At 36.8% G+C, this 24,607-nt stretch overlaps 1 protein-coding gene across 1 annotated transcript in view; it reads right to left on the bottom strand.

The window, feature by feature from the left end:
• Positions 1-24,607, bottom strand: part of LOC122835316 (FERM domain-containing protein 5) — a 50,621-nt gene that overhangs the window by 13,931 nt on the left and 12,083 nt on the right. Inside the window, exons 2-5 of the mRNA XM_044124271.1 lie at positions 3,774-3,878; positions 2,803-2,845; positions 2,263-2,341; positions 113-210 (exon numbers count right to left, since the gene is read on the bottom strand). Coding sequence (XP_043980206.1) covers positions 113-210; positions 2,263-2,341; positions 2,803-2,845; positions 3,774-3,878 — 325 coding nt within the window. The remainder of the gene's footprint in view (positions 1-112; positions 211-2,262; positions 2,342-2,802; positions 2,846-3,773; positions 3,879-24,607) is intronic.

The following is a 24,607-nucleotide window of genomic DNA, read 5'->3' as shown; positions in this document are numbered from 1 at the left end:
TTCCTCACATAACTAGAAAAGCCACAGGAAATTAGCCTTCTAGCTATATCAGTAAGCTTATCTGCAGGATATAGAAATCAGTGAGCAGCACTCATTTCTGTCTTTTACTTACCTTGAAGGATGTAGGCAGCCAGCATGGCAGCGTCTGAGGTTTTGCACAGGAGACGACCGTGATAGAGGTCTCTCTTTAGCTGCAGGAAGACCAAATATCTACAAAGGACAAGCATATATGTCACAGAAGCATTCAATGCAGAACATTTCAAAGCTAGAGTAGGAGTTGAGGTACAACAAATTCAAGTAATTTCAAATCACTTAGTCAAGATCACCTTCCCTAAATGTAGTTTTAATAATTATGTTGGATTTTCAGCTCTTTTTTTTTTTTTTTACAAGAGTAGGAACACCCTACAGGAAAGAGCGGCTCCTCATGCTTGTTTTTGTAGCCTCCAAGACTAGTTTCAAACTGATCCAACCACTTGGCTCCTCAAGCATGAACGTTAATGAAGCAACATTTGTAGCAGAGATTATAATAATGAGAAGTGGTGCTGACTATTATTTCCTACTATCATTATTCTTTGTATTTTAGAGGCAAGGACACTGCAGTGGAATTACTGAACATCTGCTTTTAAGCAATAAAACAGTCAGGCAGACCTAATTTCCTCACTCTATTACCTCCACAGAAGCCGATGACATCTATTTAAAAGTGGATCCTTTTGTTGAATACAATATGAATATTAGATCATATGACAGGACATATTTCCTCTGCCTCCATTAGTTTACTTATGCTACTGTTTCTGTGCCTTGCAGAGCATACATGACCTATGAGTGTTTTCCCATTTTGCCATGTTTACTTTTTTTTTTTTGTGCTACTTTTAGTTCCCTTTACTTTGATAGCCCTGGATAAAATCTTACCAAATGCCTTCAGAAGTCACCAAATACATACAGTTTAATCTCCAAGAAAATCCAGCTGCACCGTGAAGATTTGTCAGAGAATATTAGCGGACAAATATGAAAACCAAGAAACACAGCAGCAGATCAGAGAGGAGTTTAAAGTGGAATTAGACTAGTGGAGATCCTCATCAGTTATGCCAGGAGTCACTGAAGACTTGATAGTGTCAACCTTCTAGTTGGACTGTGACCCCAAGTGAAATTTTGACTTAATAACCAAAATATATGCCACACTTTCACATTAAAAAGTGTTTAAAATGTTACAGATCTTTTATTGTTTCCTTTTTGAATTGATGACAACATTGTGTTAATTTACCATGTAAAATAAATAGGAATTTGTCACTGTAAAATGACAACCTTTGGAAAAGTTCAGTGTTTTAGTCTTTTTGTAAGACTCTAAATAATAACTTCTAAACATCAGAAAACTTTTACAACTTCCTTCATTGGATTAAATCCCTGGGGGGGAAAAAAAACCATATCCTGTAAAAGCTGCTTATTTTTGTGTTTGTGTTATTTTTGTGCTTTGCTATGCACACACAGAACAGACTGACCAAATCATGATTTTTTGCTCTCCCACCCTCTGCGCAGTGACCTCTCCACTGTCATAATCATGTATCATGCTGTCCTCCTTCCCTACCACTCTTCTTTTTGCTTCACACTTTCAATCAACCCTCCTTTCCCTTTATCTCCTCTATCTACTCTATTCATTATATACACTCTGCATGCGGTGCACACTGACTCTCATTACGCCTTAAACAGAGTGGACTCCTCTCTCTTCAGTCAGGTAATGAAAACATGTGGACACTAGACACATTCGCCAGCTTGCTGTCCTCTGCATCATCTGGAGGAAATCTGCCTTTTTTTTTATTTCTGTAACCTGATGTGTGTATTAAGAACTGTGACATATATTTAGAAAAAAAATTACCACTTTGAGGAAATGTGTTCATTTACACAGAAAAATCTTGCCTTATTCTGCTTTTAATGTGCTTTCCATTATCCTGGAGAGCTACTAGGAAAGGCTTTTATGTGTCTCCCTGCTCCTCCTAAAAGCTGTAATATTTAGCATAATGTTTTCAAACCCAGTGCTCTGTCATTTTAATTATAAAATCTTTACAAGTAATGTTTTAAAAAGAACCACGTTCGGCCAGTCCAAAGGTTTTATACAAACATCTGCCCTGAAATTAAACATAAAAATATTCTTTCTGTAAAAAGGCATTTGCTTATCATCAACTGAAACAGATGCAAATTACGTCTGTAGAAGGAAAATTAGGGTAAGGAGCATTTATTAACTCCTTTTAGCTGAATGCCAAATCATACCGAGTGATTTCCTCCTTGAGAGCAGCAGGATCAGGAGGGTAGAACTTTACTCTCAGACACATGGTGAACGGAGGCTGAGCTGCAGGAGACAAAGAGAAAAGCTTTAGATTAGACAGCACTGCAAGTGGAAAAGAGGGGGAAGATTTAGTTCTTGTATGCAGAAAAGAAGTTAATTTCTTTTAAATTTTAGTCAAATGTGCTCATAAGATGTGAATCTTGAACATGTTTAAAGATAAAAGTCCATATCTTTAAGAACACATGATGGTGGCATCCTTAACCCCTTTACATGCAGCATGCTGTTTTTCCATTGTATTTTCCAGGGGGTGACGGTTTAAGGGTTTAACCAATAATGTGGAAATCCTCCAACTAACGTCGAGTGTTTTATATTTATCTGTCTGCTGTTCTTTAATAAAACAAACTGTTGCACTTACGGTAATATAATATGGACTGAAGCGAAAAGCTTTGTTGCCTCAAATGTAGGAAGGATCTGTGTTGGTGTATGTAAGAGAAGTGCAGTAAACTTAAACAGAAGGTACTTACATTTCATCTGCTTTGAAATTGACTTGGTGAACTCCAACCAGTGCTGCATCAGGAATGAAAAAAAGAGACAAGGAAAAATGGCAAAATGTCTAAGCGAAAATTACCTCAGCAGTAGAAAATTCTCACATTGTGTCATTAAGCAGACACTTCCAATCTCAACTGCCTGAATGCTCAGTTGTTACTACTGACAGTTTTCTAGAGAAACCCATTCAGACAACACGTGATGATATAACAGAGCTGACTGTGACGTGCAGTGGCATAAAGCTGTTTGGAATATAGATGATCTGTAAGTTTTTTTCAAGCAGATCTTCAAAAGATGTGAAGATGCAATACTTTTACATATCAGTGAAAGATACATTTCTCTGGGAGATTAACTCTTCCATGGAGACAAATACATTCTCTTTGTAACCTTGTCGGACCCACGTCCTGCAAATGGAACCCTGATTCTGTAACATATTTTTCCTGTGATGCATTCTCATCAACAAAATCCACCTACTCACAGGAGCTAATATAATAGCTCTGAGCAGACGTGTTGGAGATGTAGCATTATCGTGGGTCGCCTGATGTCAGAATTTCTAAATGGTTTCATCCATAAAGCAAAACATCTATGCTTCCAAGTAGAAGCACAAAAGCATTTTAGTTTAAACATAATCATTTCTACAAATAAATTGCATCTATTTGCATTATTAATTTGACTGAACCAAAAGAAACCCATTTGAGCATCTCTGCTTGTCCTTTTATAGAGGAAATGTACATTTTTAATTCAAAGACAAACTCAGTTTTGTTGTCAGTATCTTCTATTAAGGCAAGTTGCTGAATATTTATTGCAAATGATAGCAATGAAAATCCATTCTGTGGATGACCTTCTGTAGTAAGAATATTGTATCTTATCAAGAATAAAATGGATCTTAGAAAATGCCTCCAAAGATCAAAAATCCAAAGCCAGAGTTCAGTCAAACACAGATGCTCACCCGCTGCTTGTCTGGATCCACATATCTGATTCCAAAATAGTCTTTCTCCAGTAGGTTTAGATGGTGGCAGAGGAGGTCAAACAGATACTGTCCTTTTGCATCCCGCTGTAAAAGAGGACAGGAAAAACTACACTTAGGCCACCATCTGTGCATGAACGTTCTGGAAGATTAAAAAAGATAAGGCTGGGGAGAGATTTAATATATGACACTGTATAGCTTGTATTTTTTCAGATATAAGTGGTAATAATCCACAGCCAGAACCATCTGTGTCTGAAATACATCCTGTCACACGGCTCAAAGAGAAGTGAGAAGACAGAGGACGGATTAAAAGCGCCCCACTAGGGAGTTTTGCTACTATGTTGAATTCTGAATCTTCAAAGGGGCACAACAGCTAGAGGAGGAACACTCGAGAATCTTAAACTGGATACAGTCAACTATTTGTAGTAGTGCAGTTCAAATACGGTTGCAGAAAGTGTAAGATAAACTGTTTTCAATGCAGTTAACACCTCTTAAATAATTATTTAGTAGAAAACGATGAACTGTTTCTTTCCTATTTGATAAGTGTCAGTTCGCTTCAGCCACAACAAGGTCATCACTGCACTGAGTTGGATGGAAACTAAGCTAATCACAAACCTTCTTTAATCTCATCTTTAACTAAATCTTTTGAATTTCTTTTAAAAACATGAATTTCTTTGTACAATATTACATTTAGTGAAACATGATGTTGTATAAGGAATCTATTACAATTAGATTCCCAAAAATTAGCAACATCTATCTATCTGTCTGTCTGTCTGTCTGTCTGTCTGTCTGTCTGTCTGTCTGTCTGTCTGTCTGTCTGTCTGTCTGTCTGTCTGTCTGTCTGTCTGTCTGTCTGTCTGTCTATCTATCTATCTATCTATCTATCTGCTCCTACTCTCACTCTGTGTTAGATGAAACTGATGGCTGACTGAAATGTCCCGGGCAGCGCTTTCCTCCCTGCTGTAACTCATGCTGCAGATAACAGGCGCTTCATTAGGACAAAGGGCTGTCAATACCAGGCATGTTGTTTAATCAACTTGACTATATATGACCAAATGCTGACTGGAGTGCAGCGGCCAGAGGTAGCTGACCTTTTTGTAGAGCGATCGAGGAGCTTCATGGGTGCTCACTGCTGTCACTTTAAGACTATTAGTCCAATGTAATATCCCTAACGGAGCTGACATGCCTGCTAACTGACCAGACTTAAATAACTGAGGAGTAGCTATCTTCTTGGAAGCAGAGATATGAATTATTTTAATTCCAGTACATGAAACTCAAGGTGTTAAGCACCTAAATCTCAGTTAGTTTTACAGGACTATGATCTTTAAGCTACTAAAAGAAAATGGTCAGCAGCCTAGAAATAAGACGTGCCTGTCTTAAATTTGCACCTAGACATGTTTCTTAGAGCATTATCCTTGTTTTGCAAAATGATTTCTGTATAAGCATCTTCTGCTTCAAATGAGCAAAGCTGCTTTATTATATATATAAATTAGTCTGGCTCAGACTTTCTGAAGGATTTTTAAGGTTTTTCTTTGGATACACAGTGAATTTAAGTTCTTTGTTGAGAAATTTGCAACTGTTGTGTAAACTCCTCAGGTAGAAAAGGCTCCAAAACTAAAGGATGAATCAGTGTTATGTCTACACAAAGAAAGGAACAAAAACCTTTTCACAAAGACAGAAGGGCAAATTCACAAATTCAAGACACTAAATGTGTACAAACATGAGTTCGCGTGTCCTTCTGTTTCTGAAATGAAATACAAAGTCAGACCAGTTCTTAAAATATCTTTACTGAGCAACAAGCAGCGCTTTACCCTGACACAATTTACTTACATTTAAATTACACATCATGCTTGCATTTAAGTGCAGGTCAACACATATTTATCTATATTTTTGTAGACTACAAGGAGAGCAAATAGCTTTGCATTTTCACAGGCCACAGTTTTCAATGTTACACTGGTTGCATTTAAAAAACAGAACCATCTGCTGAAAGCTGATGGTAATTACGGTGCAGGGCAGAAAAATTAGGCAGGGACCTCTACTGACATCTGCCTGGTATTTTTTGTCAACATATTCCTTTTTTTAAATTGTTTATTTGGCGTTAAAAATTATGGTGTTAATTGGTTTAAAAATATACATTCCTGGACGAGTAATTCATACAAAGAAAGAAATCTACACATTTTCAGAGGACATACAGAGTCAGGAAATGCATCTGCTTTTTGGTAACAAAGAAAGATCAAGCTTTGTTTAGTTTTCAGCATCACTCCTATCAGCCTCCCTGCTTCTGTCCCTCCTCTTTTCTGGCTCCCGGTGAATCCTCAACGGACCAGCTGCATTACTCTCCAGCATTCTCTCTAATTACCATGTTAAAGTGATTGCAGTAGAGAAAGGATGTCCTGATATTTCTAATTAATTCTAATGAACACTTCCTCATCTGGATAGTAGTCACATAGCACCAGGAGCTTCAGCAGTTTTAAGAAAACAGTATTTTGGTTTTAGACTAACATCCAATGTTTTAAAAATAACAAGTTAGTCAGGTTTGACACACACTCAGATTATCTTGCTTTCTCTAAGTATTTTTTATAGTTTTTCTTATAATATCTTTTGTAGATTTTTTGTGATTCCTCATGCGTGGATCCAACTTACAAAGAGTTGTTCTGTTTCATAAACTGAGCACTTTACTTTGAATGTTGGAAACATTAGTGAGTAGTGTTATGGCACAATGCTGTGCAGTGCTTAGGTCACTCTTCAGCAGTGCTGAAACCATACAGAACACCACAGGCCACCGCCTTGCCCTCGACTGGACATGCAAGGAGGGAATAGAAAACTCTTTCTTGACTGGTTATATCCAGACATAACCAAGTTGTCAGTTTATATATTGTGATGAATAAGGTAGCACACGGAGTTGAACTCTCAAACTCAAAAACTCATTCTGACATCTATCTACGTGGGAAAAAAGCACAGCAGTTGTGGAACATTTCAAAGCTTACAATGGGCACTTTCCTTTGAGATTAATCATTAAAATGGTCTCTATGTCGACACAGCAGCCCAGACCATTAATAAAAGATTGTATCACTTTATAGTGAGAGGAGCAGAAACATGATGCCTTTGACTGGGCCTCTGTGTGCATATAGGGCTAAAGAAATTTTAGGTCCTGAGGGGATTTCTTTGGTTTCATGGGCAGATTCCTTTCTGTTGTCCCAGAAGACTGAGTGATTGCCTTGTTTAATACGTCAGCGTGATTCAGGATCCTGAATGAGCAGCTAAGGTTTAAATCTCAACGGCACTTCAGCTGCAGCTCAAACAAAAACTGAACACGCAACCACCTGCAGTTAACATGGAGCCCACTTAAACTACAATGCCAATCAAATATTTTTACATTTAAAATATTTACGTCTAAAATGGTGGTTCAAACTGCTGAATAGAATAACAGTAGAACTGGGTAAATCTGCCACTTCTTGAAAATGGTGGTTTATTCTAACATAGGTAATTGGCAGGTTGGTTGGTGTTTTCTCCAAGAGTCAAGGGGCAAAGAGATGGGGAACAGCCCAAGAAAAGGGCATCTTAGAACCTCTAATAAATCTAACTTGCAATATTTTTTTGTCTGCGGGAGGAAACCAGAGAACCCAAAAAAGGGCAGGTCAGGGTTGGAACAATAGATCTTTCTTGCAGTGAGGCAACAGTGTAAAGGGCAGGGCTGTGTTTAGCGATTATCACTGAAGCTAACACTAATTTTACCATTTAGAACAACAAATCATCCATGGGATGCTGCCCATCTCGAGTTATCATTGGGTGAGAGGCAAGAAACAACAAGTCATACAGAAGAAAGCATCTTTGGTGCATGTAAACCATTACTCTAAATCCAATACCTGTCACAGCTTGAACAAAATTATAATAAATCAGTAATATGACATGGATGGATGGATGGATGGATGGATGGATGGATGGATGGATGGATGGATGGATGGATGGATTGAAGGATGCGGATGGATGGATTTAGGAATAAAGTGTTGGTCATTTTTGATACCCAGAGCTTTTTATGTATGATCATATTGTCAAATGAAGATGCATGAATTAATGTTTTGATTTCCAGTAGTGTTGTCAAAATTATGTATATTTTTTATTGATGCTTATTTCATTTTTTTTTGAGGATTTCCATTTGCATTAAAACCAATCGAAATTTTCCTGAGGTATAAAACAGACTATCTATGGTCAACATCTTGTTGAGCTCCCCCACCAGCAGCACATTTACAATAGATGGCTCTTCCTATTTGGACGTCTGATTTAGCAGACTTTGCTGTATAAAAGCTGTTAAAAGGAATCAACAACAATACCAGAACTGGGGCTATTCACCCTGAAATGTTCTGGACATGTTTTTCATTCCAGACAATCTAGTTTAGTGACTCATTTGGCACAAAAAATGTTTCTACAATTTATTCTCTCAGCTTGGTGTTCCATCTATTCTCTCTAAAGAGCTTGTCTGCAAAAACTCTTCAAGAGATTTCTTAAAGGTTAAGGGGGAGGATTGTAAGAGCTTTCATGTCTCGTGTCAAGGCGAGCACCACTTTAGAGACACCTGTGCAAAATAAAGCTGCCGATATTCAATATTAACTAATACTGACACAATTGTTGAGAAAATACAGAAATTAAAAAAAAAAAACACAATAAAAGGATTTATCCCTGGAGGTGTGGAACTAACTGATCAGCACATGGTTGAATTTTGCTGTCATATCAACTCAACAGCAGCTGTTAAAGAGAGTTATTAGCCCATAATGTGCAGCCCTGGGCAGAAGAGGGACACATTAAACATTCAATAGATAGTGACAGAACATCTCAAGACAAATCCAAATATTTCACGCTGAGTATCTTAAATCATTAAACCTTGCAGCATAACAAAAGTTGCCCGATCGTGAAAAACCTCCAGGACTTATACAGCATAATGCAATATAGACAACACTGACCTCTAAATAGACAAGCAAGAATGGAAGAGCAGAAAAATGCTTTTCTTTTCTTTACAGAACCTCCAAAGAATACAAACATAGTTAGATCCAACAAGTAAAACCATCAGCCATAAAACTACAACAGGGATGAGTCTGTTTTTAATTTAAATTTCATTTAACCAGGTAAGTTATTAAGAACAAATTCTCATCTACAATAATAACCTGGAAAGGGAGAAGATTTGCATAAGTCCTTTCAGTGCTGTCATCTTAGAGAATAAAATTTGCTCCTAGGCAGTGAGGATATGGGTTTTCTGTTTGTTGCAGAATCAGATTGCCTCCAGTAATTGACAAACCTGGTTTTTCAGTGAGGGAGATGCAGATCCACCCAGTATGATTGAGACATCATACTGTCTCTATCAAAAGTTGGCACTGGCAGATGGTCACAACCCACATATTCTTCTCAGCTGATCAAACCACAATTGCATTTTACTGACATTTTACTGACAAGAAGCGCTCTTACAATAAATAAATAACTGAGCAAACACAAATATTCTTACTTAAGTGCAGTTTAATATACTTGGCACACTGGACAATGTGTTATAAAAACAGAAGAATGGTAAAAAGACCTTTAGACTGTCAAGAAAGTTCACTGACAACAGTGATTTCTTTCTAAATCAGATACACAATTATGTCAACATGTTTAAAAAATTTACAGTTACTGTTTCTACATATATGTTACAGTGTTGTGTAAAAGTAGTAAACCACTGCCAAATGTTTGGGTTTTTTTTCACATTTTTTTCACATTGTAGGCATCATTTAATGTTAACATTAGTAACATTAAATGATACCAATGCTCTCATTGGTATCATTTAATGTTGTTCCATGTTTGTTAAACTCCTGCTCCTCAAGTGTTTGGCATCAAGCTTGTCCATTAAGATGTCAGAACCACTGAGAAGATCCACAACAGTATGCTGGGCACAACAGAATTTGAAAAGGATAAAATTACACTAATCAAGGATGTCATTATTAATACTGACATGTGTGGTGAATCATCTTTACTTCTTCATCCTCACACCTGTTAGTGAGTGCAGGCTATTAGGAAGCAAATAAACCTGGTTTCCTCCCAGTCTGTGTGCCAAATGAAGGACAACTGGGCATCGGGCTTTGACTTAGTTTGACAAGAACCAAAATGTGAAGTTGAGAAAATTAGGTCAGAGCATCTTCAGAACTGTGCCTCTTGTGGGTGTTTCACATTTGAAGTGGTTCGCATATATTAAAATGGTACAAAGGAGAGCAGTGGTAAAAGCTGCAACAGTGTCATGAGAGGCCAAGGGTGATTCATGCATGTAGGGAGTGAAGGCTGGTGAAAGTGGTCAGATATAGGAAATTAATTATTGTAGGTCAAATTTGGTCAAGAAATTATTTTTTATTCTGAAAGAAAGTTTCAGAATTAACATTGCATCACAATTTGTTGGGCATGGGACTGTATGATGGCAGACTGGTCAGGGTCTTTGCTGATCTCTGTCCAACAACAAAACCTCCAACAATGGCCACATGAGCACCTGATCAAAAATAACAAACCTGCTGTGCTTCATGATTTCCTTTACATCACAGGGACTCATGAGGGAAACTTTGAGGATCTCTGTAAAAAGTCCAGCTAACTTTTATTATATAAGGGGTCTTTAAATAACACTGTAGCTAAAAGTGGATTCCTGCAAATTCTGCAAAAATACTAGAGTCTTTCCATACAATGTCAAAATCAGAAAGCTTCAATAACAGTATTGACAATTACTCAGAACCAGTCACTGCAAAATATTTCTAGCAGCTTTACAAGGTTTCTAGATTCCAAACAGATGTACCATGGCCAATGAAAAGTGTCTGTATAGACGCAGATTTATTGCAGAGGTGTTTGTGACATCTGTGCCTAACTGATTCTTCCTGCAAGCAGGCAGAAATAAATGTTTCTCAATGAGGAATTCTGAGTCATCCAGCCCACCACTGATGGATTTCTCTGCCAGTTTCACCCTAATAGCCTTTCTGTCACATCTCTCAGCTTGTTGTGGGTAATCTAAGGTCCGGTCAGATTACACTGTCGTATGAAAAATTTTGAAATAAGTCCAAAAACCACATTATTTAGTTGCTGGATTCCTTTTTGTCAGCTAATTATTTTTTATATTCAAGTGATGTTGTAGTTGTTGCCAACTGTACAGCTTTAACTAAAAAGTGTGACAAATATCCCTACAACAAAATAAGCAGCACAATGGGTGTCATTCCAAGGATTAGCATAAAAACAATGCTTGATATTTTTTTCTTTCTGCGCAGTTTGAGCTCTGATGTGCTTCCTTATTCTCCCCCAGTATAGAGAAAGCCTTTGTAAAATTGACTCAGCATGGCTAATTCAGTCTGTAATTTAGTGTCATGTATAATTTATAATTTTCAGCCCCTGAGACCTAACATTTTTTCTCACGCACTGGTACTGTGCTGCAGATTCTTAGAGCATACCGCATAACTCCATCTAGTTTTAGCTCACAGCTGTGACGCATCGTAGCAGACATGCACACAGGAGATGCTGGCAAAAATTTGTTCACACATACAGGAATTAAGTTGTTAAGCAGCAACACGGCCAGAAGCACTGCTTTGTGGGTTACCAGAGAAGATTCCATGCCTATAAACTTTTACCGTTTCACCTTTATACATTTCATTTAAGAACACTTAGCTAAGCATTTTTTAAAGTCTCTTCAATTCTGAGGAGTTTCTGCTAAAAGAAATCCCTCATGATTTCTAACCGTGCCTTGCGAAGTATTCACACCCCATTACCATTTTCACGCGCTCTCAAATCATAATCACAAATGTCAATGTTTTTATTAGGCTATTATATGGCGGATGTGTTGGAAGGAAAATTATACATGGTTTTCATAAGTCACCAATGTGAAACTTCATTAAGAGAACATCATAAAGACCAAGGAACTGTTTAACGCAGAGTAAAGTTACTACATAATACCAAGTTTTCAACATCTTATAATGCAAATGGAACTTGTTTTTCACATTTGCAAACAGATCAACACAGGAAGGCTTGAATCAGAAAAATATTAAAAAGGTGCATGGTAACTCTGGAGGAGCTGCAGATATCCACACCTCATATGGGAAAATCTATCAGGACAGCCACTAGTCAGATAGTCCACAAATAAATCTTTGACAATGTTGTTGAAATAAAGCCATAAGAAGTCAGGCTTGGAGTTTGCTGCAAACTGTGTTGGGGACAGAACAAAAAGAAGATGTTCAGATTGAGACAAATTTGAACTTTTTGCCAACATGCAACACGTATGGTGAAAACTAACATTGCATATCACCATTAAGACACCACTTCACATAGTTCATCAAGTTTTGCAAGGTGTTATCTGTATAATTTCCTCAAGGCTAAACCACTCCTTGCTGTTTCATCCCTCTGTCCCTTTACTTTTAAGCAATTCAGCAGTTTTTGTTCATGAAAACTATTCCTCAGTAACACAAAGCAAGGGCAGCCTTCCAGGTAGGGTCCTCAACTCTTTGTTTCTATAATATGTGCACAAGGATCCATCAGGATTATTTTTTAGCCCCATGAGCTACATTTTAATATGAATTTTAGTTATACTGTGCTAGTAATGTAACCTTCTCTCAGAAACCCAAAGGTGTTTTTTTTGTCTCTTCTGATGAAATCAGTTTAATCTTCCCCTAACACATCATGTTTTAATCTCCTGTGTCAAGCTAAACAAAACACTTTGCTATTTTTGCTACTTTGACTCTCCAATAAACCACTCATTAAAACCTTATGTCTCCCTTAAAACCGCTTACAACTATTAGAAGAGAAGTGACAGTGGCCAAGAAGGTAACAAAAAGTGGGTCTTTTGTCAGACAGTATTTCTGTCAGTCTTCTTATCTCTCCTCTGAATTTTTGCTCCTTTTTCATTATCACTGAAAAGGCATAACTCCCTGGCTCCCTATGATAATCTATCAAGAAAGATGATTCAATCTCGAGAGGAGGGATATCATTAAATGGAAATGTCCCTTTTGCCTTCTCATGGCTATTACTGATGACATGATGAAATAGACTTTGGTGTAATTATTAATATAAATATATGGAAGATAATGAAATTCATGTAAAGGTTACAACATAGGAGACGGTTCAGAGAAGGATGGTGGCATGATCTGTTTTTTTGTAAAGTATCAGGTGTGTTTTACTTTATAGTTATAATAATTAACAAGGCGTGTATGGGTTCATGCAAGTTTGCCGTCCTTTGATGGAATATTAGCTCTCTCTCCATCTCTCTTTATTGTTCCAAGTTTTATTCAAGTCTTTCTTAAGAAATGTTATGAAATTTAATGTGAAAGGAAAACGCAATGAAAGACAGATTTTGTGAAAAAAAAATTTTTGAGCATACTAAGAGCCTAGAGTTGTTTTAAACACCTTATGCTGAGCAAAGTGCCCCCCTGAAACTAGTTCACTCTCCTTGATTGTTCCCGAAGCCCCAGGAAATATCAGTTTCTATTGGGGAATCCAGCCATGAAAATGGAAAAAGCCGTTTTGGCTCTGGAGAAAGGGTTGTGTGTGCACACAGGCGTGAAAAGCCCACCATCCCCTTTATGTGCCAAAGCTCTAATGGATGCCCAAGGGAGATGCAATGTTCTCAATAAATTATCCACATAAATACATTTATTTGTATATTCCAGGACTTTTTGTGTGGCTAAATTTAGCCAAGAATGGGTCAAATCTCTTCAAAAAAAATAGTGAATCACTTCATTGGGAGACATAACACAGAAATCACTGAACTCTGAAGGTTTTTAATATTGAATTATTTCCTATTTTGTGGAATGCTGTAAACTCTCAGGATTAAAAAATAATAATAATCAAACTTAAAGTACTTTAAAAAACAGGCTATGTCTTTCTGGCTTTCAAAAAACATTTAAGATTGTTTTTAAAAATTGGAACTACTGTTGTTACAATGCCAGGTTTGTGAAATAATACATAAAACCATATGTCACATTAAAAGTGTAATTTTCAAAAAGAAATGATAAAATCACAGTAAAACTGTAATAGATTCATAGTAAAACTGTAATAGAATTACAGTAAGGCTATTGTAAAAAAAAAAAATTACAGTAAGGTTACTGTAAAGTTAGTGTCATTTCTTTACCGTAAAAATTACTGGCTGGCAACCCTGGTGCTGGTAAGTTACTGTAAATTCTACAGTGACTTTTTTTACAGTGAACAAAGAAACAATTTTAATAACTCTAAGCCCTGCTGTGTTCCATAAAACCAAGTACTCAAGAGGCCACTATAACTCTTCAGATCTCTACAGACAACAAAACCTAAAGAAACCTGCTTTAATGGATGCTTTATATTTTCATAAAGTGAATCAATTTATTATGTTTTGTGTGTAAAAGAACAGCATGTGCATCATATGTTGTAGAATAGGCGGAAACACTTTCTATATTATCCTGATTTCGCTCTTTTTATTACATTGACAGTACAACCTAAAGCTATTCCTCCTACAGAACAACACAGTGGTCTGACAGGATTCTTACTTTTACCACCTCAGGAAATAAAAAGAGTGAACAGAACTGCTTCCTTCAAACTTGTGTTATTTGCCTGTATTATTTTGTATGACAGACATGGAGGATTTATACTGCTGCTGCTGCTGTCATGCATTCTTGCCAACCAAGAATGTATGACTTGCCGACCAAACGGTGAGCAGGATGAGCTGAAAAGTGCTGCTGATTTGCTGGTTGGGTATTCGGTGTGACAGCTTATTTCAGAGATTTACTGTGGTGTCACTTTTACTGGTCTACTGAGATATGCTCTATTAACATAATCCTTTATAATGCAGCTGATTTCTTTTATTAGTGTATTTTAAGGGGATTGGGTAGAACTGACTTTTTCACATTACAAGAGTGGACATTTTAGGAAGGATACATGACAGCTTAGGGTAAAATAACAGTGAGATGTCTGAAACCAAACTCTTAATGAGGGGCTGAGCATCTGTATTTAGATGGGTTTTTTATGGTTGTAACAAGCATGTCCATTTGTAACAGCTTTTTGAGAAGAATTTTAGATTAGATTATAAGTAGTGATACATTGTTTAGAGAAACCTACTTGGAGACATTTTCACATGGTTTCCCTTTGCCTCGTTTCAAGCTACACTGGAAAGTTTAAGAACCTCAGTGTCTGCAGTTTAGTACCTCGGGATGTCCACAGGGAGAAGGAGAAGAACCTAGCATAATTGGTCTGCATGTCTAATTAAAAAGTGGTATTTTAAGAGCAATATGATCCAACAGCTAATCTAAAATAAGTCTCTTAGGATAAAATCATAAAAAGATAGAACAGAAATAGCAATTTCAAAGAGCACTTTGAGAAGTCTTGGCTTCCTTTCAGTCCCAGTTTAATGTACTTTAACTTGTTCTCCAAAAAAAAGACTGATGATGTTGCTTGTCCGATGGTCAACGGATCCGCCAAGCAAGTATGCAGTAAGCTGTCACAGAAACAACTACATCTGTGACATTTTTCACTTGAATATAACATTGTTTCTTTTGTAGTAAATAATGTCTGTTTACAACATTGGTCTCGTGAGAAGTACAAATGTTTCTCATAAGCTGATAGTAAAAGATACAGCTGAGCAGAACGTGTGCTTTAACAGCTCCTTATTCAAATGACTTTGAATAATGAAACTAATAGCAAAGGGTTTAACCTAATTTTGGCATAAATCAGCAAGAGCATTAGGTATAGAGGATATTTCAACTTCTATCAGAACAGGTCTGTGCTTCAAACACATTTTGACAGTTTCATAGCAACAGTGGTATCCATGAGCGGCGCTTTATACAAGGCTCTCTTACTCATGGCAGGGCTCTGCTTAAATGAAGGTGGGCAACTTCTCGCAAAACATGCACAATGTAAAGATAGCACTGAGTTTTCAAGGTAGCAGTCTTAAATTTGTCCTTAGCTCTCACCCACACAGCTTACATAATGTATTGATCAGACTATGCCAGACGTCAAATGGAAAAATAAGTAAGATGGAACTCCAAATAGCCCCAGCAGGGAAATTCAATGCAGTAAACAAATTTGTATAGTAGCATCCATATATTTAGGAACATGCCTGGATGAAATCATTGGAAAGTTGTGGTTGAATGTCCTTGTAGCCTGCAGTCATGTGCTTCTCCCAGCTGCGCAGGATTGGATAGGTAGAAGGAAGTAGAGCAGGAGTCATTTTTTATTACTGACCTGTGCACAGTAATAAATAATAAAAACAGTGATTATTATCAGGGTATTCCGCTACTATTGTAATTTCTATTTTCAGACTATAGTAAGTCTCAATAATTTTGTTAAAGGTTACTAATGTAAATACTTAGACATTTATTAAACTAAGTAAAGTCTTAATGTGAAGAAAATAGAATAAGATGTGTTCATTTGAAAACTAACAAACTGTAATTCTAGATATAAAATAATTAACAGGAAGTTACATCATAAAAAGGACAAATAAAATAATTAACATCTACTGTTGTGTAGGCACTGATATTGCATTATAAAGTGTAGTATATGACAACTAACAGCATGTCAAAGCCAAAACAACAAAGCTCAACCATACAGCATAATAAAACTTAGAGAGAGTCCAAACATCATGTGTATCATCATCTAAATTTCAGGGTTTTGAATACTTCAGCCTTTCAAAACATTGAAAATCTAATATAAACCAGCCTGTATATGTGTAATCAGATGCTTTTACTTCTATGATTGTCTTAAAATAGTAGAACAGATGGAGCCAGACAATGGCTGGGGCTTTTACTTGGCTGATTTAAGAAGCACACATGAAGCAGTAGACAACACAAAAAGCAATTTTGAGGAAAATTGTTGTAACTTTTGAAAAAAATACAAATAAATAAATAAAAGACAAAATTTCTGAGTTGAACAAAAATATTAAATGTTTGAATTGTGTAGTCAACAGTGATTACATCAACAAACTGCTGCAATCCTAGAAAGTTTTAACCCATACTTACCATAATAAGGTATAAAAAGTGAAAATCTCAATATGTGCGAATGCAGCTTAGGTACTAATAAACCAAACAAGTTGCTTTACTTCAAAGGTATCACCAGTGCCCTCATTAAACTTGCATCAGTGCGCTGCAGAAAAAGCTTCCTTCTACTAAACAAGGAAACCTCCCAACGAGAAACTGTGTGGGGCACATCTGTGACAATCATGTTGGCTGTAACAGCAAACATCCTCTCAGTTCAGCTTCTGTCACAGTTAAAGTAATGTCACAGCAGTTTGAAGGAGCTCAGTAAACCCGCAGGATGTACGCCAAAATGTAAGCTGCAGTTTTCAATGGTTTATTTATAAATAGATTTGCACAGCAATGTACAAAGTTTATATACATGACGAAGATAAAATACAACTAACACAAAGAAAAAAAAACAATTGTCTAAGCTTGATATGAGGTAGGTTCGTTGGCATAAAATTTTCAAACTCTGATAAATAAAAGCAGCATCTTCAGAACTGAATATTAGAATGTTTCTCTAAAATTAGTTTTTCCCAACAGAGCTAATGGAAAAAGTAGCCAACCAGCATGCTGGAGAAATAGAGAGGCTTTTGTATTCCCTTGTTGAGGCAAAGAACTACAGGGGAAAAAACTGCTTTCACAGATTTCAACTGCAGCTTTCAACAGAATAAAACAATACGAGTATCTTACATGTAACATTTACGTTTTACATTGTGAATTGCAAGATAAGATTAGCAAAATGAAATATTGGATTTATTCAAGGCTATTTTTCCAAGGCTAAGGTCTTTTCAACACCTTGACAAGCACACTGCATTACTGATTGAGGGCAGAGGATTGATGCTGCAAGAAGAAAGAAGAAAGACGGTGCAAATATGACATCTTGCCAGTGGGCTGACAGGAGTGCAGGTGAGTGCTGGTCCACTTAGACGAGTATGAACCTTGTCAGTCAAACAAACAGCATTCTGAGCCTTGAGCATCCAAAGCCATCAGCGGTAAAGCAAGTTTAGGGCAGTCACTCAATATCCATGATGTACCCTCATACACTGTCCTCATTTTTTGCTAAAGCAACCCATTTTATGAAAAGCCTAGACTACAGGATGTGGACGCCTGCTACATTTGATAAGTGCCATTTGATAGTGGCATGTTTCCACATGTTTCTTCCCAAAGGGCAAGCAGAAACAGTCATATTCAATAAAACAGAATAGGTTTTCAGGGACTCATCTGTCAGATTAAAAGTACTTATTGAAAATAACATTTTAAAGTGCTATTAAGCATACATTTAATTCATCCAATACTTCTATATTTTTATTTTAGTTTTTCATTTATCTGATATTCAAATTTTAAATGCCATATTTTCATCACAATCAACAGAAAAAAAATCTGGAATCCCCAGTCTGTGTGTAGTTAATCTATACAATGTGTTTGACTTAGTGACTGGGCTCCTGCAATAAAAGGGAGTTATCAGAAATAATCCAATTTATGGAATGGATCTATCTTTAAATCTAATACGAGTATAGACAATTTAATGATTTCAGATTTTTTTTTCCCTTCACATTTATAATAATTCTGTAGTTTGTGTTGGTTTATCATTTTAAACAAAGTAAGCCTTGTGATTAAAATGCTAGAAAATGTGAAAACATTCAAAGAACATGAACACTTTTGCAATGTCTGTGAATCCCCTCTGAATCCACAGATCCATTTCCACAGACAGCTGACATATTGGTTGACATCCACCTTTGTGCCCTTTTAAAGACCAACAGGTCTACATAAAAAAAAATAAAAAATCAAGAAGCACAACTAATCCAGCTGGTTGAGCAAGAGAAAGACTGGTTTAGTTCACAGAGAGCAGCCAAGAGGAACAGATTGCTTCTGCTCCATATGATCACAGAAAGGACTGGTCTGAAAGGGGTCTTTGTTTGCCCTGGGGGAACTACGATGGCATGGCCTGGCCACGCAGGGTGGCATGTGTTTGGCGCAAGTGGGTCTGGGGATGTTGTGGGAGGCAGGACATTTTGCTGAAAGCCCTTTCCCACCTTGTCTTCATCACTTCCACTCATGCCAATCTGGATGAAATGATGTTATTCCATCTAAAGGCAGGCGGCACCTTCAGTGGGTCTCCATGTTTTTTTAAGAAATCAGTAAATATAAAAATGTTTTGATTTTTACTGCTCGTGAGTTGATTTGAAGGAAAACAAACAAGCAGCTACCACAAACAGCATTTGAAAGTCAAGAATTCATGATGATCCATGGATATACAGCAAACATGAACACGTTGGCTGAATATTTGAAAGCTAAACAACACTGTTTCATGAACACCTCTATTACAAACTAATACATTTACTACAATGGACATCTATCACCTTATAATAAACCACCCAGAGTGCAGGAAGTGCCAATGACCAAACAATGTGCCTTGTCAACAATCTTTGCAGACGCTGCTGCTCCTGTTATGCTCTAGATGGATGAGTTGGTATGTGTTGAAGTTCTCAACACCTATTAGATGAGCACTTCCTTAGTCAGCAAAGTAAAACTGCAAGAGGAGATGTGCAGACAGGGTTGTCAGCAGACATAATGGCTCTTAGGAAATTCAGGGTGCACACTAAGAAAATAACAAGGCTATAGGACAAGAAATATGGATTCCCTGTTGTACAAAAAATTTACCCACAAGACTCAGTAACATCCAAAAAGAACAAAATGGAGCATTTTATTGTTTTGTATTGAATTGAAAAAAATTCTGTCTTTTTCATATATTTGCTGATGAAAACTTGATGCCTTTGAGCAGTTTCTTGTAACATTTCATTCATAGCAAGAGAAGATTTGAGCTAGAAACTTGTAATTCATCAAGGTCACATTTTTTATAGAGCGGTCCCGATCCGATTTTGATATCGGAAACCTATCCGATATCTGTCAAAAAACGAGTATTGGATTAGATTGACATACAAGCACACTGTTAAAAGGACTCCATAATACAATTTTTAAATTTATTTCTCATGGCTTATATCTGTTTAAATCAGCACTGAACAACTTTAATATATAAAAATATCATCATGCATGACGCATGGAGCCTTTTTATAATGGTCTTGAATTCCTGGAAATTCAAAATAATGAATTATAAGACAATTGACGGATTATATGTAGTGATTTTGGGGATTTCCTCCTTTGTTCCTAATTAAACTATTGTCTGTACAAATTCTGGTGAGACTCTTTTTAGACATCCAAGACCTTGAAAATTCCTTGCTGCATAACAAAAAATCCTCCAAACTTTTCAGCCTTGAGAGAAGTGAATCTTCAGCAAACCACCAGCCTTGAGCTCAATCTGCTGATCTCATTAGCACCATGAAATCGGGCTTTTTAATGATCGGGAGGCCCCATCAACCCCCCTCTCACATCACGTCATCCATCTGCTCCACTGGGATTCAGTCCTACTCTTTAAACTGTGAGCCCACTGGAGCATCATGGCTGGATTAGCAGAATGTGCTTATCCTGCAACCTTCAGGCACTAATTACTGCACTAGAACAAGCAGATTTTCAGCCGCAGGCTGTAGTGCTTGCTGTACTGGACTGAGACTTGCTCTCATTTTCCAGTCTTTACTGGTATGCTGAGTATTGATAAACTAAACCGGATATACACTAAGATGGAGAAATTAAGACAAACTGAAATATAAATATGGCTATGAACATAATAAATACAGTACAAAAAAATAATTTCCACAAAAAAAGCAATTCTGAAATCATGGCTGCATAAAAATGCAGTATAAAGACAAAGCAATGAAGAATGGAGTGGCTGCCATGGTGATCAGGTGCTACAGCCCTGCAAAACAGCCAAAAGATACCATGCCCATGTCAGATTGAATCTTGGCAATAACCTTGAAACATTCAGCCAACTGCTCTTCACACCAGCAGTATTCTTCCAAACATGCAACATGACAGACAGTGCGGCAGCATCTTATCTTCTAAAAGCAGAATATTCTTCTATAATCCTCTTGGGTTAGCAGTTACATAAAATATCTTGATTGAGAGAAAAAATCCACCACCGAATATGAGAACAAGGTCACAGTGGAAAAGAAAAATCTCTGGAGTAGGTTGTTATCTCAACATTGCCAGACTATGTAGAAGGAGGTGGAGAAGACACGAGAGCAACGAAGGACAGTTAGTCCAGTAAATTGCTGCATTTCTCTTGCATTCGTTGAAGATAAAGTATTAGCTGAATGAAAAAGTATCTTTGAGAATAAGGGCAGGGAAAGATAATTCTATGGAAAGAAGCTTTAATTGTGGCCCATGTATAAATCTCTGTGGATTAAGTTTTGGCTGCCTTGCTACGACCCAATTCTCTTAGAGATATACTCCAAGGCCTCCATCACTCTGTCTCAGGTGCTGCTGAACTGAAATATTTGTGACTGAGCTTAAACAGTATAATATTGTTCATCTGACAAGCTGCTGTGCTCCCTCTTGCTGCCTCTCCACAGTGACTCATCAAGCAATAACCTTGACAAACAACCTTCAACACCCACACTCGACACTGCAACACTGATAAGATTTACAAAGTAATTTAGAGCTGACTCTCCTCCATCTGTCAGCTTCCCAATTATATAAGTTTCCAAGCATTTATGTGCGCCCATAATTCACTCAACGGTCTGCGCAATGCAGAGTTATTTTTGACTCCAGGCAATCAATGCTGGTGGCAATCTTATGGTGTATCTGGATTGTTATTAAAGCTGTGCAGACTGATGATCAGATGCCAACCTTGAGTCTGACACAGCGGAAGGTGGTGCTATCTCTTTGTATCAGTGCTAAAACGAATGACAACGGGATTGTGAGTAGTACTATCGCTACTATCAAGATGACAGAGTGGAGAGAGAAACACCAAGCAACGATCTGTGGGATAAATCCAGTATTAAATTATTAGCCAACAATCCATGTGCCTGTTCAATCTGAAAGTTTTAATTTCTAAACCAAGAACAAAAGTTGAGAATCAAACAAAAGTGTATGAAAATACATGTACGCAACATGGAACTTTTTTTTCTTATATTAACTCCAAAAAGACTCCTCCTTTACTTTATACCAGACAGACTAATTTCTAAACCAACAACAAAAGTTGAGAATAATTGTGAAGTAAAACCAAAATGACACACATTTTTTTAAAAATTGTTTAAAACTACAAATCTGAAAATAATTTTTATTTGTCTACCTCCTTTAATTTATACCACCACATAATGTTCAGTGCAAAAAATGTGGTCTCGTTTTTTTCTACAGTGTTCAAATTTTAAATGTTCAAATAAAATACAGAAATATTTTTGGTTGTATTGTGAAAATTGTTGAAAGGAAATGTTCAGCAAGGTGTTGTATGTTGCAAAGCTACATTCTGGGTTAAGATTTTGTACATTATGCAGAATTTACCCCCACATTTTGTCCAAACGTGTTTACTACATCTATAGAAAAATATATTGGATATGAAGACATCGTCTCACAATTTATTCCATATTACTGTTCTAAAAGAGCCTTGTGGCCTAGACAGCCTGGCAGAACCATGGAGAGATAATGCAACCCTGATGAAGATAAAGGACATATTACGGAAAGGAAGACGCAATAAATAATCTTTTAACAGTCAATGTGAGGATGGGCAGAATTTTGAATCAAAACGGTTATACCACTTAGCTGTCATGCAGAATACAAATTGTATGTAAAAAAATGCACATGATAAAGTAATCAAGACAAATTTTAAATATTTGAGATTATCCTCAGTTACTCATTTCCACTGGTCCATAGCAGTCAGTAAACTACTCTTGAGTTTGGTTCTGGCAAGTTCAGTAAACTTCATAAACTGCTGGGAGTCTATAAGCACTAAGAACATAATTTTGAAACAGAATACACATATAATCTAATAATATTTCATTGATTTTGGGAATTTTTTGTTTAAATCTATGTGTAGATACCATAAAAATATAGCATTTTTACTGAAGATTACAATGCAGTGACATTTCCTGATTTATAAACAAAAGTAGCAATCATAATTGAATATTTAGGTTCTTTCTTATTCTTACTATTACAAACTTCCTGTGATTGTTATATATCATTTCTCACATCAGCCTTCTAGACCAAGGCTGGAGATACTGACCAAAGAGCAGAGTGGCACTTTGATCTCAAAGTATTCTGGCGTACGGCTGCTGCCTGCAGCAGACTAAAGGGAGCAGGTCAGGAGAATGGCAAAGATCAGATCAGCCAAAGCATCTTGACAGGTTGCAGTGTTTGGCGGTCAATGCAAGGCTAAATTTAGACAAATCTTAGGCTGAAAAATGGACAAAAAGGCTACAAGGAAAGCCTATGCTTTAAGCCGGTATTGAGTACTTTACTTCAGAAACAAAAGTCTTAATAACAAATCAAAACAGAAATATTAGCTGTGAATGAGTGGGCAGTGAATTATTGACAAGAGTCTAACACAGAAGGCGCAGGCCTGACATCTCGGCAGTAATTACAGCACAATAAAGCTCAAAAGTCAAAAATCTGTTCTCTCAATATTTCATTAGGAGTTTTTTAAAATAAATGTCTAGTCAATATCTGGATTTACAATAAATTAGACTTAATTGCAACTGAAAACTTTTAAATCTATTGCACAGCATTATCTAAGTCTGTCTAGAAATATCTTAGGATTTGAAATTTTCTCTTGGTATAACAAATGAATTATTCATGTAGCCTTTCATTGATTATTTAGCTGACAGCAACTATAAAGTAAAGCTCAATATATGTGGTGATGCAGCTACTGCAAAATAATAAAAAATTTGACCCGCCCTGAATTTCATAAAATCCTGTATGGTTTAAATGAGGTTGGTTTAACCTGGTGAGAAGATACTGATGATCTTTTTGCAGTCTTTCTAAGTCACTTTCCTGAATCATTCTCGACATTTCTAAAACAGTAAGTAAATTTCTTAAAACAATTCATACAAAAAGCAATGCACCATAGATCACCTGTAAAAGTGAGTCTCTTTCTCAAAATCCTTATTTTATCTCTCAGTAAATATTTGTGTCAGTGAATATCTTGTGTCATTGTGTATGTATAAGATAGTCAAATTGCTTTGTCATGTTGTCAGAGATCAAAGGCAAGATTCACATTTACATTTGTATTGTAATTTATTGGCATTACAACAACTACAATACAAAAGCGCTTTGCAACATGTTCACAGAAAAAAACCCTACTTTTTGATGTGCACAAGTGACACGATGATTTAAGATTGAACAAGTAATTTGAAATGTTCAATTCTTATCTGAGAATGCACAAGGAAAAACTGAGAAAAATCAAATTTGACCAAGAATCCAGCAAACACACAAGACACTTGTAATTGAGAAACAAAAATCCAAAAATCACAGGCGGTAGCTACAACAAGGCAGGAAACTAACAGGAAAACAGTGCATGTTACTCATGCAACATTAACAAAGCCTACTCATGCATTGATTGTACCTCCTACGGGCCATAGTGATCCCCTGCCTTCAATGCCAATAAACCATATGACTGAGTAAGATTGACAGCCAGTTCACACCCACAGGAGGAAATATCTAAGGATGTCGTGAAGGGTATTCCTGTGGGTTTTCTGTAAAGCTCTGCTGCCACTTACCAAATATCAATCCTCATAAATATAGGGGGGCAGTTAATGCCAGCTGAAGAGAAGGCCTTTCAATGAAACCCTGAGCAGACAGGAGATAGATTATTGGTCTTTGGTGGAATAAACTTTATGCTCAACACAGAAAGCTAGGAAACTGAGTAACTGACTGTCGGGATTTGGATAAACCCTGACATTTTATCATAATAAATCATACTAATTTAATGTATGTACCGGTATTTTTTTTCCCAGACAAAGATACTAC

The sequence above is a fragment of the Gambusia affinis genome, linkage group LG08 (genome assembly GCF_019740435.1).
Source record: "Gambusia affinis linkage group LG08, SWU_Gaff_1.0, whole genome shotgun sequence".
NCBI lineage: Eukaryota > Metazoa > Chordata > Actinopteri > Cyprinodontiformes > Poeciliidae > Gambusia > Gambusia affinis.
The sequence above is the reverse complement of the archived record's forward strand: the minus strand, read 5'-3'. Positions and strand labels throughout refer to the sequence as shown.